This window comes from Sinocyclocheilus anshuiensis, unplaced genomic scaffold (genome assembly GCF_001515605.1).
Source record: "Sinocyclocheilus anshuiensis isolate Anshui unplaced genomic scaffold, SAMN03320099.WGS_v1.1 scaffold481, whole genome shotgun sequence".
Taxonomy (NCBI): domain Eukaryota; kingdom Metazoa; phylum Chordata; class Actinopteri; order Cypriniformes; family Cyprinidae; genus Sinocyclocheilus; species Sinocyclocheilus anshuiensis.
The window spans coordinates 1,173,984-1,187,852 of NW_015539907.1; the positions used below are offsets into that span (position 1 = coordinate 1,173,984).

At 34.6% G+C, this 13,869-nt stretch overlaps 1 protein-coding gene across 2 annotated transcripts in view; it reads left to right on the forward strand.

Moving 5' to 3' along the window:
• Window positions 1–4,289, forward strand: part of LOC107686269 (uncharacterized protein KIAA0513-like) — a 17,416-nt gene extending 13,127 nt beyond the window's left edge. For both annotated transcript variants that reach the window (XM_016483196.1, XM_016483197.1), the window contains 3 exons: window positions 2,113–2,193; window positions 2,315–2,409; window positions 2,816–4,289. In XM_016483196.1, coding sequence (XP_016338682.1) covers window positions 2,113–2,193; window positions 2,315–2,409; window positions 2,816–2,865 — 226 coding nt within the window. In that variant the 3' untranslated portion in view covers window positions 2,866–4,289. The remainder of the gene's footprint in view (window positions 1–2,112; window positions 2,194–2,314; window positions 2,410–2,815) is intronic.
• The last annotated feature ends 9,580 nt before the right edge of the window (window positions 4,290–13,869 follow it).

Sequence of the window (13,869 nt, forward strand, 5' to 3'; positions counted from 1 at the left end):
TATATATACAACATTTTTTTCCTAGCTCCACTCTACTAGAAATTTAAATGCAATCATTTTTAATGCAATTCACTGACTGGAAAATTCTCAGGTCAAAAAAGTGGGAACCCCTGTGAAACCCTCTATATATTTAGATATTTCAGCACAGGATCCAGTCAGGAAGTTGTGTAACGTTCTGATAACATTTTCATCAGCACTCAAAGGAAACTGGGTCCTCCAAAAAATGCACCGACTCATGTCGGTCACATTTGCCTTAGGCATAATGCTTTGTCTTTTTTTATCACGCTATCTACATTGCACAACTTTAACTTTGTTAAAATTGTGGACCTTAAAAACAGATAAAATAATTAATATATATTAAAATACTAATAGTTGTGCTATAAAAGTGAGTAGCATATCTATTCTGACAGCAGGGGAAACATTAATAAATAAAAAACAACCATACACCCATGCAGGTAGTATAGTAAAATAAATAGGCTTATTAACTTTAAAACGGAAAGGGAACATGCTTTTGTTGTTGATTTCAAAAGCCTTGCATCCAATCAAACACAGTATTTTGGCATGGTATATCAAATTCATCTGGCCAGCATGGACAGGTTGCATGACATGCCCTCATTATTGACAACCATAATATTAATACATTTCAATGTTTAACCGAGGACATTTTTGTTTACTTTTGTACGATAAACAATTTTGGGACTGTTCTGGGGTCAGTGTAAAAAAATGTGTTCTGGAACCAGTTGGGAACTACTGATCTACATTATGCAAAATGAGAAGAGGGCAGTGAGCTCACAGTATTCACTCTTTGACTTTTCCTGCATTATTTGCTGTATCATTGCATGCAGTCAGAATGTATTGTATCCAAGTGTCTATTCATTGCTATGTCAACTGCTAACCAGCGTGAACTATTAGAGGTGGCAGGCATAACTATTACTAGTGCTCATACTTGCCATTACGGGTTCTTTCAAATCCCCAGCCGTAAGTATTAAACTTTGACATGTAATTCTGTTTGTGCCACACTGTTTGTGCTACAGACATAAAGGATTCATTAAATTATCAAATCTCTTCTAGAAGAGACTTTTACTATCACTTTACTAAGTGTTCAGACAATTTTCACCTGGTAGGCAATAAAACTGGCTAAAAACTAACATAAAAAATGCATTGGACCAGAATACAGTTGTGTATTAGTGTAAGATGGGGCAAAAATAGTTTTTTTCTAGTAAGATCTTATTTTATTTTTTAGGAATGGATCATTTTGCACATGGAAAAATGCATTAATTTGTTGCCTGAGCATTTTTTCCTGTTTCATGAGCTGAATTATGCCGTGGTTCCGTGTTGCTCATATGCTTTTTATTATTAAAATTTTGTCTTGGTTTTTGTTTTGATTCATTGTGAATCATGGCTACAGCTGACTGCTCACTAAAGCTTATTCTAAAATGTTTGTTGGATTTTGCATGAGCACTAATGAATGGCTAATACACATATGTGACCCTGCACCACAAAACCAGTCTTTAGTCGCTGGGGTATATTTGTAGCAATAGCCAAAAATACATTGTATGGGTCAAAATTATTGATTTTTCTTTTATGCCAAAAATCATTAGGATATTAAGTAAAGATCATGTTCCATGAAGATATTTTGTAAATTTCCTACTGTAAATATTTTAAAACTGAATTTTTGATTAGTAATATGCATTGCTAAGAACTTCATTTGGACAACTTTAAAGGCGATTTTGTCAATATTTTGATTTTTTTTTGCACCCTCAAATTCCAGATTTTTCAAATAGTTGTATTTCGCCCAAATATTGTCCTATCATAACAAACCATACATCAATTGAAAGCTTATTTATTCAGCTTTCAGATGATGTATAAATCTCAGTTTCTTATGACTGGTTTTGTGGTCCAGGGTCACATTTGTTCTTTTGTATGATTGTTTTTTTTACACCTTTTAACTCTCTAACCTTCCAGTATTTATTGTGATGTGTTTAAAAGTTTCTGAGTGAACTTTTAACATTTTGAAAGATATTGTATTGATGGTCTCTGATGGCCTCTCATGCTTGATGAGAGAAATATCAGTGACCTCTGACCTTGACCCCCTTGTTTTTGTAACTTCAGAGAAAAGTGGTGTCATATGACCCAGGAAGAGAAAGATGATAGCTCCAGATTTAATGAGAACATCACTTTTGGTCAGCTGGGGTAAGTTGCATGGCATTAGTCTAATTTTACACAATACTGACAAAAACAATGTTCATTGCATGTTTTCGGGCATCGTTTTGTATGCTCATATGCTCATAAATAATTGCTTCTGTTTATCCAGAACATTCACCCATAATATGGTGGCTTTTGGATTGAACAAGAAACTCTGCAATGACTTCCTGAAGAAACAGGCAGTCATTGGAAATCTGAATGAAGGTAATGTCACTTTCCAGCTTTCTGTTCCAAATTTGCAAAAAAAAGAATTACATTTATAGGTTTGTGACATTAATTACAGTACCGTTCCAAAAAAAAACAAAAAACATTTATTGTTATAAATACCATCAAAACAGTTTCTATTGTGAGATATTCAAGAAACATTTTTTTATTGTTATCAGTCTTAAAAACAGTTGTGCTACTTAATATTTTAGTGGAAACTGATGCATTTTGATGAATAAAAAGTTTTATAAATGTCTTTTTATAAATGTCTATTTATAAATGTCTTTACTGTCACTTTTGTTCAGTTTAATACATCACTGCTAAGTAAAAGTATTCTTTCAAAAAAACATTTAAACAATAGTGAATGTGTAAATATGATTCACACTTTTTATTATCCTTTTTTCAGAGCAATACAAGCTGCTGTGTGACCACATTGAGCAGATGGCTGCAGAGTGAATATCCAAAACCATCTAAACTCTTCCATTCACATCAGCATATCCATTCAAGCTCTGAAGATCAGTATTCCACAAATGCCAACACAGTTTCGCCTCTATTATTACCCCAAGGTCCTACCACGGACCTTACCAACCAGTACAGAAATAACGCAACTCAAATAGTTGGCATAGGATCAGCCACACCCCATGATCCTTCAAGTGTCCAGCTGTAGTGTAAAAATGGTTTATTTTTGTCCAAACCTCAACAATGTGAAAGCCAAATATGCACATGCTCTGGAATAGCAGTATGGCTCAGAGTCTTCAGGCATCATACTATATAATATGGAGTTTATATTGTATGACGTGAACACAATGCAAATCACCATTTAAAATATTCCATATATCTTTCCTGCTACTTTTATGTACAGAACTATAGTACTAAAAGTGTCCTTTGAGCAAATACAATGACAAATAACGAACAAAAAATACAGTCTAACAATATCAGTATTTCATTATATCAATATCAACAAAATCAATATTATTAGTCAATATTTCTAAGTCCATCTGCTCTCCAGAAATCTCTACTGGTCTGTTCTTGTTATACGTTCCCATTTATTGCACTTTTCTGATTTGGTGTTCTTCCTGTATAGATAAATTGAGTATTAATTGTGTTGGTGACAGTTTAAAGTGCCTTTAGTCATTTATGTAAGCGGTGATCTTCCCATTTTAGTGCGAACAAACCTGTGTCAGCATGCTGTTATCCTCCCATGACTCTCTGGGGTAGCGCTCATAAGTTTGTGCACCCTGCCAGTAGATGTGTTAGTGTTGTATGGATAATGCTTGCGGTTGGAATTCAAGTCAGTTAAAGAAAAGTATCATGCTGCAGCTGTTTCGATGTTGTACAGTGTTGTGTCTTTAGCGCGTGGCATGCATGCACATTGTTTACCATCTACTTACACTGTTGTGCAATTACATTTCAAGCCAGTAGAGGGCAATCGTAACCCTCCGCTTCGACTGTAGATCGGTGGAGGTGAATGTCAACCGCTGAGTGGGGTCTTCAAGAGCTTGTATTGAATCATATGTCCTCCATCTGAGGAAAATATAAAGTTAATATATCTGGTTTGTAAATACAGAATAATGAGGAATTGGATGCCAAATATGGGCTGGTTTAAAGGGGTCGTCAGATTGTTGGGCATTTATTTATTCGGCGTCTGTATGTGTTGTTGTATGTCAGCGCATGGTTGTATCAGGAATGTGCTGAATTCAGTATGGTCTTTGCATTTCAAATGATGTTGCTAATATTGTGCTGTCTATGTAAATTTATGTTCATAGTAAGCTCAGTGGTCTGCATTGTATTTTCCCAAGTGCCCTGAGTTTCCTATTGGAGTACCTGGAAACCAACAAGAGAGGTGTTGACCTGTCTCTAATGTGTGAAGTGTTTATTATTAAAATATATATATACACAAAAAAATACAAATATAATTCTCTTTTCCTGTTACTTGCATTATTATATTATAAGTCCTCATTCTAGATTCATCTATAGAGTATGAAAGCATCCTTAACAGGGAAAACCTGTCTCTTATGGTCACCAAGGCTGTGTTTATTTGATTAAAAATGCAGTAATGTGAACATATTATTACAATTTAAAAGAACTTTTTGTATTGTAATTTATTTAAAAATGTAATTAATTCCTGTGATGGCAACGCTGAATTTTCAGCACCATTATATACCAGTCTTCAGTGCCACATGTGTCTTATTATTAGCAATGTTGAAAACTGTTGAGAAAACATTAGGAGATGATTATAGGATGGCGCTCTATGCCTGATAACGTGTTGCTGAATATGTCTGTGCAGATTCAGCTCAATGTGGGAGTGTTTAAGGCTCTCCAGTGAAGAAAACTGCCAAATGGTTGCCACGGCTGGCTGTGTGTATAAATAAACAGCAGTCACACTGGCCTGCACTGATTGGACACACTGTAATGAGTTGTGAAAGGTCAAGCACTGGTGTCACACAATGAGAGCTCTACTACTGCTAATTAATCCCAGACCTCATCAAACAATGGACAAACTCTCCTTATCTTGAACAGTTAGTGATTGATCACTTCCTTCTACACTTTCTTTCTTTCTTTCTCTTGGTCTTTTTTTTTTTTTTAACTAATTTTTCTTTTCTTCTCTCTCTTATTCTGTCTATGTGTAATTTAATTAATTTACATGGAGCCCCTAAGGCAGGGGTGCCCAAACTCGGTCCTGGAGGGCCAGTGTCCTGCAGAGTTTAGCTCCAACTTGCCTCAACACACCTGCCTTCAAGTTTCTAGTATGCCTAGTACGAGCTTGATTAGCTGGTTCAGGTGTGTTTAATTGGGGTTGGAGCTAAACTCTCCAGGACCGAGTTTGGGCACCCCTGCCCTAAGGGGACCTGGTGATGGAAAAAAAATACGAGATGAGAGGATGTGATATTTTATATTTCAAAATGTTGGTGTTCCCTTACAAAAGTTTTGTGCTCCCCCAAGAAACGTTGTATCTTTTTACTTTTGCATTTACTCTTTTATATTTCAAAGTATTGAAAGCTTTCCACCAATGGCATATTATTTCTATTACCAGCAAATGTTTGTAAGCATATTTCCTCAGAAAACACCAAACTTTTGCAAGAAATTCTGAAGAATGTTGAACAACCAAACAGTTTGCATTTCTATTGACTTCCATTGTATGGACAAAAAAATACAATGGAAGTCAATAGGCACCAAAACCGTTCGATTATCATCATTCTTCAGAATAACTTTCACGTTCCCCAGAAGAAGCAAAGTCATACAGGTTTGAAACGACATGAGGGTGAGTAAAGGATGACAGACTTTTCATTCATTTCATTTTTGGAAGATTTGCTCACACCAACTGTAACTATAAACTTTATTTATAGTTTATTTAAAGCTTACAGTTCTTTTAAAATAGGGAATTCCACAACTATAACAATTATGACACGTGATGGAGGAACGATAGTGTTGGAATCACTTTCAGAACTTTTTTCTTTTTTTTTCAGCTGATGAATGCTAAAATCATTGACATTCATTTAGGTCATTGAAGTCATATATCCACCAGACTTTAACAAGCTTGAGCATTTAAAGTGGCAGACAACATAACAGCAATATGAGTTTGTAATAAATAGAACATTATTGTGCATTTTTGTGGCCAGTAATATTACCTTTATTGTTTTTTACTATGATTCTCGGTGTGAACAGGCCTTTGGGGGCTGTATACACTTTTAAGAAATCATATTTTTCAACCACAGACTAACAGTACCAGGGCTGTAACCTCCATATATGTCAATATTCAGGTTAATAATTAATAATAGGATAAGAAATATGGGTTCAAACGGCTGACTATTACTCCCTATCCTAACTGTGGTTAGAAGTTATTTATTGTTACTAACCACGAAGTGCTACATCATTTCAGTTTTGTTGCAGTTTGGAATTCATATTTAATAGAGAACTGAGCAGAAAATCTTATTTGAAATAAATCACATAATAAGGAGAAATATTATAATATTAATATCAAAATATGAACTACCCATGACATTTTTCTTGCAAAAATAGTTTTGTGCCAACCATGTCAAACTGAAAATGTTCTGGGGTTGACATCTAAGGAAAATGGAACACAAATGGCTCTGTTTCCTGATGGTAAGTCCTATGTTTATCCATAATATCTCTGTCTTCCCACTTTCAAACACAGAATCTCATAAACACACATATACATCCTCTCATGCATTCATAAAGAGCTTCTCTGTTTGAACCCCTATGCTATTTACTCTGTTAGTGTGTCGGTGTGATGTTTGGCTGGCCGGCTACAGAGAGTTTGACGTAGTCGGTCAGTTGGAGTGGACCTCTGAGGCCAGTGCACTTTTCAAGCCCTCTTTGGGAGGCTAAACTGGAGTCAAGTTTCTCCCCGTAGGTTAAGTGTGAACCAGACAGCCGGGTGGTCTGTAACAGGGGCCACAAGCACACACTAATGGGTCTTGGGTGCTTTCATAGACACGTACACACACAACTGTAAAGGTATGGGAAGACATGCATAGACACTTTTATTCAGACGACATTTGGCCGGCACATCTGGCTCTTAGAACTTGAAGCGATAGTTTTCAGGATGCCTTATGTTGCTCAAAAAGTTTCCTCATAAGAAGTGTGTGAAACACATGTAGGTCTTCATGATAATCCCACTAGCAGACAGTATGGCAGAGTTAATGTCTTGTCTGCAAGGTCTGCTTTCTTAGTTACGCAGTGGTCCATGATACATGATATAATAAATACAACATAAAATATTATATTATACAAGTAATTCAAGTAAGTTTAAGCATCACATCTCATTTAGTTTATCACATCTCTTTTAATTGTTGCTATATCATGAAATTCCATTTGTTATAATCTATGTATTTAAAACGTGGACAATACATTTTTGAATGTTTTAGATTTTTAATTGTTGTGGGTTTCCTTATACTATTTTTTTTTAAATGTATAATTTTGATGTTTAATTTGATTATTATGACTTTATTCTGTTTTAATGCAATTCACCAAAATGCACGCTAAGAAAATAGTTAATAGTAACCACTGCAACAAAATTATAACTTTACGAAAACACATTAGGCTACAAAAAATAAAATGAGAATAGCCTACACTAAACTGTATTTAACTTTTTTATATTTTCTGATTGTATTTAAGGGGAGACACTGCAGGCAAAAACACAGTTTTTTCATGCACCTGTCAGATTTGAGATTTTGGGCTTTTTGGCTTTTCATAAAGTGTTTTTTCAGACTAGTGGAAAGAAAACATCCAAAAGACACTGTTAAGCGTTTCTTTTATAGCACTTTATCTATTTGTGTCAATAGATTTCAATTACAATACATATTTTTAAAGGCCGTTTTCTCAAAATGATTTTTTTCTCCTACACTGAGCCATAAATCTCCACTTCAGTAGCACTTACACACACCAAACTTTACATTTTTATTCCTGTCTATATTCTGAAGGTTTTTACAGAGGGATTTGTTCATATATAATTTGCTTGATTATATACACAACATTTTATTTCCCCCAAAATTCTGAAAATATATTGTTTTCTGGCTGTTAAAAGTATTTTCTGAATTATGGAGTGACAAAAAGAGATACCCACAATTCCCTCTGTAAAAACATTTGCCTCTTAATATGTCAAAAAAATAAACAAGAATTTTGAAACTGACATCATCCAGTGTTCAGATTTTTGTACTAGAAATGTATGCAAATTAGCGCATATTTCATTAAATAATGCCTCATTTGCATATTTAAACATAGCATTTCGTTAATTTTTTTTACCCTATTCACCTGCAGTGTCTCGCCTTAATATTTCCATTTTTACAAACTGATTATAGGCCTACTGTATACAGCAATATACATTTTTAACTTTTCAAATGGTTTTTAATGTTTGTGCTAAAAAATTACTGTTACTATCCGTATAGGCTTATTTTGCATTATTTTGCAACTCATTCTCAGCACAAATGACGTGTTTTCTGCAAAATGTAATATAGCAAGTGTAGTTGTTTAGTTTAGTTCTTTTTTTATTGTTCATATCGGGGTGTACCTTCACCTTGTGATATAGCCTAGTTTAGATGTGTGTGTGGAAATTACAACTTTGTGACAACTTTCCGCAACATTTAAAATTGTGCAAAACAACCCCGCTTTTCACTCAAATTGTTATTAAATAACACGAATTTCAGAATTTTGACAGATCCCGCTTGTTCATATCTACTCCCCAACTAAATAAAAATGTGGATATAAAATATTAGAGTTTAAATTATTTTACAATCTTACCTTTACCATCTGTTATTTTTAAGCTTCCGCTAAAAAAAATAGTCCATTACAACATACAAAACAATCGCACTAGCAACAAAACGAACATTGCAACAGTGATACAGTAATGTTAATACTTAAGTCTTCTGATGATTTTCACTACAATAATTATGAATTCTGAGATGCGCGATGGTACCAGTTGAATTCCTATGAAACGAGAGCAACTCCACGGTGTGATACGAGCGACGTGAAAGTAGCGCCGGTTGAGTTGACTGCGTTTTCTGGACGATGGCGAATGTTAGGAAATAGTTGCGAGATTGATCAGACAGAATCAAGTATTTCAGGGAGCTATGTAATAAATCATAATAAAATCAACAAAAACGCATGCTGTGAAAAAAGCTGTATATCTGGTTGTACATATTTAGTATCCTAACAATTATAGGTTGGCATAGTTAGCAAGCGCATCAGTGCCAAAGCAATAGCTAAAGAATTGTTTGAAATCAACAGAAAATCCACTCAGTTGAAAAATGCAGGTGTGCTTAAACAAGGAAACACCTGAAAGACTGTAGTTGGACTGCTGGTCCTCAATAATGTATACGTTACTGATTTAGTTTAGCTTTAAAGATGGGAATGCGCAAGGACAAGGGTGGGCTATTGCGAAAATATCGAGATAAAAAGTGTTCATTCAGCAGCTGTTAGTCAATTTAAATTCCTTGGTTTATGTGAGCTAAACTGGAGGAAAATGACCATGTCCAAGCCAGCTGGTGCATAATCCACTGAGATGATGGCTATATGTGTAATATTTAGTTTGGCGCATAGAACAACACTTGAAAGTTTATTTCTAAATGGCTTTGTTATTCCCTCAAAAATTGTATTTTCACGGTATGAGTCACATGAGTAATCATGTCAATTAATGTGTGCGACCATATGTGCGGGTGAGAGAGATATTTATTGTGCTAACCTCCTATTACAGCTTCTCAGTCAGGCATCTGAAAAGATATAAACACACAATCATCAGCGAATACTTCACGACGTCATTCCAACTCAAGGAGCAAATTTTACATTTGATTCGAAAGCAGCGGGTGTCCATCTGTGTTTTTCATGTGTCATTTGCAAATTTGGTTGATATGAGGATCACTCGTGCATCAAGTTTGTCTCACCAGGCTTGCATTTAGTGTACTGCTGAATCTCTGCTGGATGAGGGCATAAAAGTCAAATAAACTTCAGATTCCTAAAATAAGCCTCAAATATTTACATGATAAAAAGAGCACTTGTGGTAAAAAAAAAAAAACAGTACATATGGAATCATAGGTAGCCTGGTTTACCTCAAATTAAGATTACTTGCATGTGGTGTGGATGTTGGTGATTGGCAGAAAATGGGAGTGAGAAATATTGTTTAGGCCTTAAACTCAATATAATTTTTAGGCCTAAAGGTTTTTTGTTGTTTTTCTTTAATTTAACTGGTTTTATTCTTATTTATAATGTCTTAAATTATAATTAATTAATTAATGAATTATTATTATTATTATCATTATTAATAATAAAAAAACTAATGCTAATAATACGTTACTATTGCTTTATTTTGATTTATTTTCAGATTTTCTTGCATTTTGCAACATGTTGGGTCATCTTGAATTGCTTTTAAATTTGCTATATTTGACTTGACTAAACTGTGCAGTGTTGTGAAGTTTGGTTGGTAGTGAAAGTGTCTGTTTTTCGTATTAAACAGAGATTAGTGAATGCATGAAGGTGTCTCCTAACATTGCTATCTCGATGGGCAGCACTGTCTTTGTGCACTGAGTGTGTTTCATAAGCAGGCCTGATAGCAAACATGGATCTTGTGCTTTTCGCATGCAAATAACTATGTATAAAACGGAGCACCAGGAACATAACTTGATTAGCGGCTAATGTTCCTCCCAGAGAGACCATCAATCTTCATCAGAGCCCCACCCCTCCCTCAGTGTTGAGAGCATATTTGGACAACTGAGTTTGGTTTATGCTAGGAGTGAAAATATATAATAAACACACAGATTAAAACTCTTTTGATGCCGGCGGTTTGAAATGGTATGATTTAATGCTGCCTGGAGACGTGATTGCACATGAAACAAGGGTGATGATGCTTCTGCAGTATGGCTTCTTTTCTTTCTTTCTTGATTTGACCCCCATCTGATCTATCAGGCCTTGTCAGTTCTGTCTCAAATGGGATCCAAGCTTTGAACCATGGCTCATTGACCTCTTCATGACTGGATTCAGGGTAAATGGTTTGTTGTGATAACCACCAGATAACATAACGTATAAAATATGTTTGGAAAAAAATTATAAACATTAGCAGTCTATATAAATGTATCTGTATATATAAATTATGCTGACATGTACATGTATTATTAAAAAGTAAGTTGTATTCTCAGCCTTGTGGATGAATGAATGAAAATAAAAGTTTATTCCTATTTTATCCCTTTTTATATATATATATATATATATATAACTAAATATGTTACACCATACCATGACATTTTACAGTAAACAACTACTATTACCACTATTATTATTCTAATAGAATTAAATAAATTGATATAATGTTTAAAATCATAAAAATGTACCTACAATCTTCTTATTACTTTTAGTATTGCCCTTAAATATATCAAACTGAAAATATATCAAACTGAAAGGTAGGCTACTGATTTCATGATCCTTTAAATTATTTTGAAATCATTGCAAGGCAGTGTGTCAAAAGCATTTTACATTTTACTTGCTTATGGTCTGAAACAACTGTTTGTGGATCTGATTCAATGTTGGTTTGTCATATTCAGTAAACAAAAAAGAAGTGAGTAATTGCCTCAAGTCAGCCAAACAATATGTTTGTGTGACAGAGATATGTTTTCGTTTTTTTAATTAGGCAACTGCTGTTTATCAAATTCTGCTTTATAGTCAATATGCTTTCATTTGGCACCTCTCACAGTAGAACACTTGTGGTTACGGCCACAGAAAGTGTGCTCTATTTCCAGTCAAAATAAATGAAAATGAGGCGGCGATCCGCTCTCGGGTGTGAATTTTTTTACACTTTAAACACTTAGGAAGATAATCTTTCTTCTCATGTTTATTTTAATATAATGCTTGAGAAGGACAGAACACAAACTGAGAATGTTGTCATTAAAATTCACATCCAGCTCTGTGGTCCATCAACTTCAAGCTGTTGAGGCAACATTTGCCTTCTGTGATACTGTTTTTGTGGTTACCAAACGATCTAAAAAAATACAAAAAAATAAAAAAGTCTAGCAGATATCCAGCAGTTAGACATTTAGCAATCCATCTGTATTACATAACTGGATCTTTGCAGAGATGGAAATGAAAATGTGTTGATAAAACATAGACTGGTATCTTAAAGGAAAAGTTCACGCAAAAATGAATGAATGTTTGCAAAAAAAAATTACTCAGCATTACATGGATTCTCTGCAGTGAATGGATGCCAAACAGCTGATAAAAGCATCACAATAATCACAAGTAATTCACACGACTCCAGTCTATGATTTAACATCTTGTGGAGCTGAAGAATATTAAGGCATTTTAACTCGTATGATTCCATAATTCATAATATTGTTTCCTCCAGTGAAAAAAGTCTACCCCTGTTGTCTGCTCACATCAAAATTCATAAAACTGGATCTTTGCAGAGATGGAAATGAAAATGTGTTGATAAAACAGACTGGTATCTTAAAGGAAAAGTTCACGTAAAAATTAATGAATGTTTGCAAAAAAAAATTACTCAGCATTACATGGATTCTCTGCAGTGAATGGATGCCAAACAGCTGATAAAAGCATCACAATAATCACAAGTAATTCACACGACTCCAGTCTCTGATTTAACATCTTGTGGAGCTGAAGAATATTAAGGCATTTTAACTCGTATGATTCCATAATTCATAATATTGTTTCCTCCAGTGAAAAAAGTCTACCCCTGTTGTCTGCTCACATCAAAATTCATAAGACATATTTTTTAGAACTCTTCTGGACTGTTTTCACTTGTAAACAGTGTGTGATCTGTGCATATTTCTCTCCTGATTCAGACGAGATAACTTTTTATTGGGAAAAGAGCGGACTTAATAAAAATATGCCTTAATGATAGATTTGTTAATTACAAACACACAGTTTGTGGATTACTTACGTTACTTGTGGATTATTGTGATGCTTTTATCAGCTGTTTGGACTCATTCTGACGGCACCCATTCACTGCAGAGGATCCATTGGTGAACAAGAGATGAAATGCTACAAATCCGTTCTGATGATGAAATAAAGTCATCTGCATCACGGATGGCCTGAGGGCGAGTACATTTGAAGAAAATTTTCATTTTTGGTTCAACTATTCCTTTAAAATGTCATCTATGTGTGTTAATTGAGACGAGTATTGCAACTACATTATAACACTAGAGGGCACAATTATCTTTAGCAATATAAAGAAACAATTAGATATTTATTTTGGTATGCATTTGACAGTGCTTATTGTAAGAAAAAAGTAAAATAGCAAAATAAACATTAAGCAACCCCCACCACTCACTTATAAAGTGGCATCAGTAAAGGTCATACTAAAGGTCATACTTAAAAGTCATGTAATTCATCCAGTATATAAGTTACAATGATGTCATCAAGAAATTCTGCTGAATATGAAAGAACATTCTTTTCATAATATTAAAGATCACCTCTGAGATAGCAATGTTTCATAATGATCATGGATGGCAAATTCAGGGCTGCGATCCAGCAGTGTCCTGCAGACTGCTCCATCTAAGGAGCCCATCTGTGAAGAGGAGAACAGATGGAGGCAGCAGATTGAGAGATGTAGTCTCTTTCTCTCTACAAACCTTCAGATGGATGACGCTCTATTTACACTTCTGACCAAAAGAATCCTATACACAGGAAATGCTTGTGGATGTGAGTTCCTCTGCTTGAATGTGGGGAAGCTTATTTATTTCCACAAGCATTCCTGATTTGCACTCAGTGAGGCTTAGACCTTTCAGTTAAAAAAACACTTATGGCTATATATGGTGGCAAGGAATACATGTGGTAGACTAGTTTCACAGTTCAGGATTATGCATATAGCAACAAGTAGTTGTTGAGTTGGCTGTATATAAATGACATATGGTCTTACATTCACGAATACACACACACATACTGTATGTATGTATGTATATATATATATATATATATATATATATATACTTGCCACAAAAA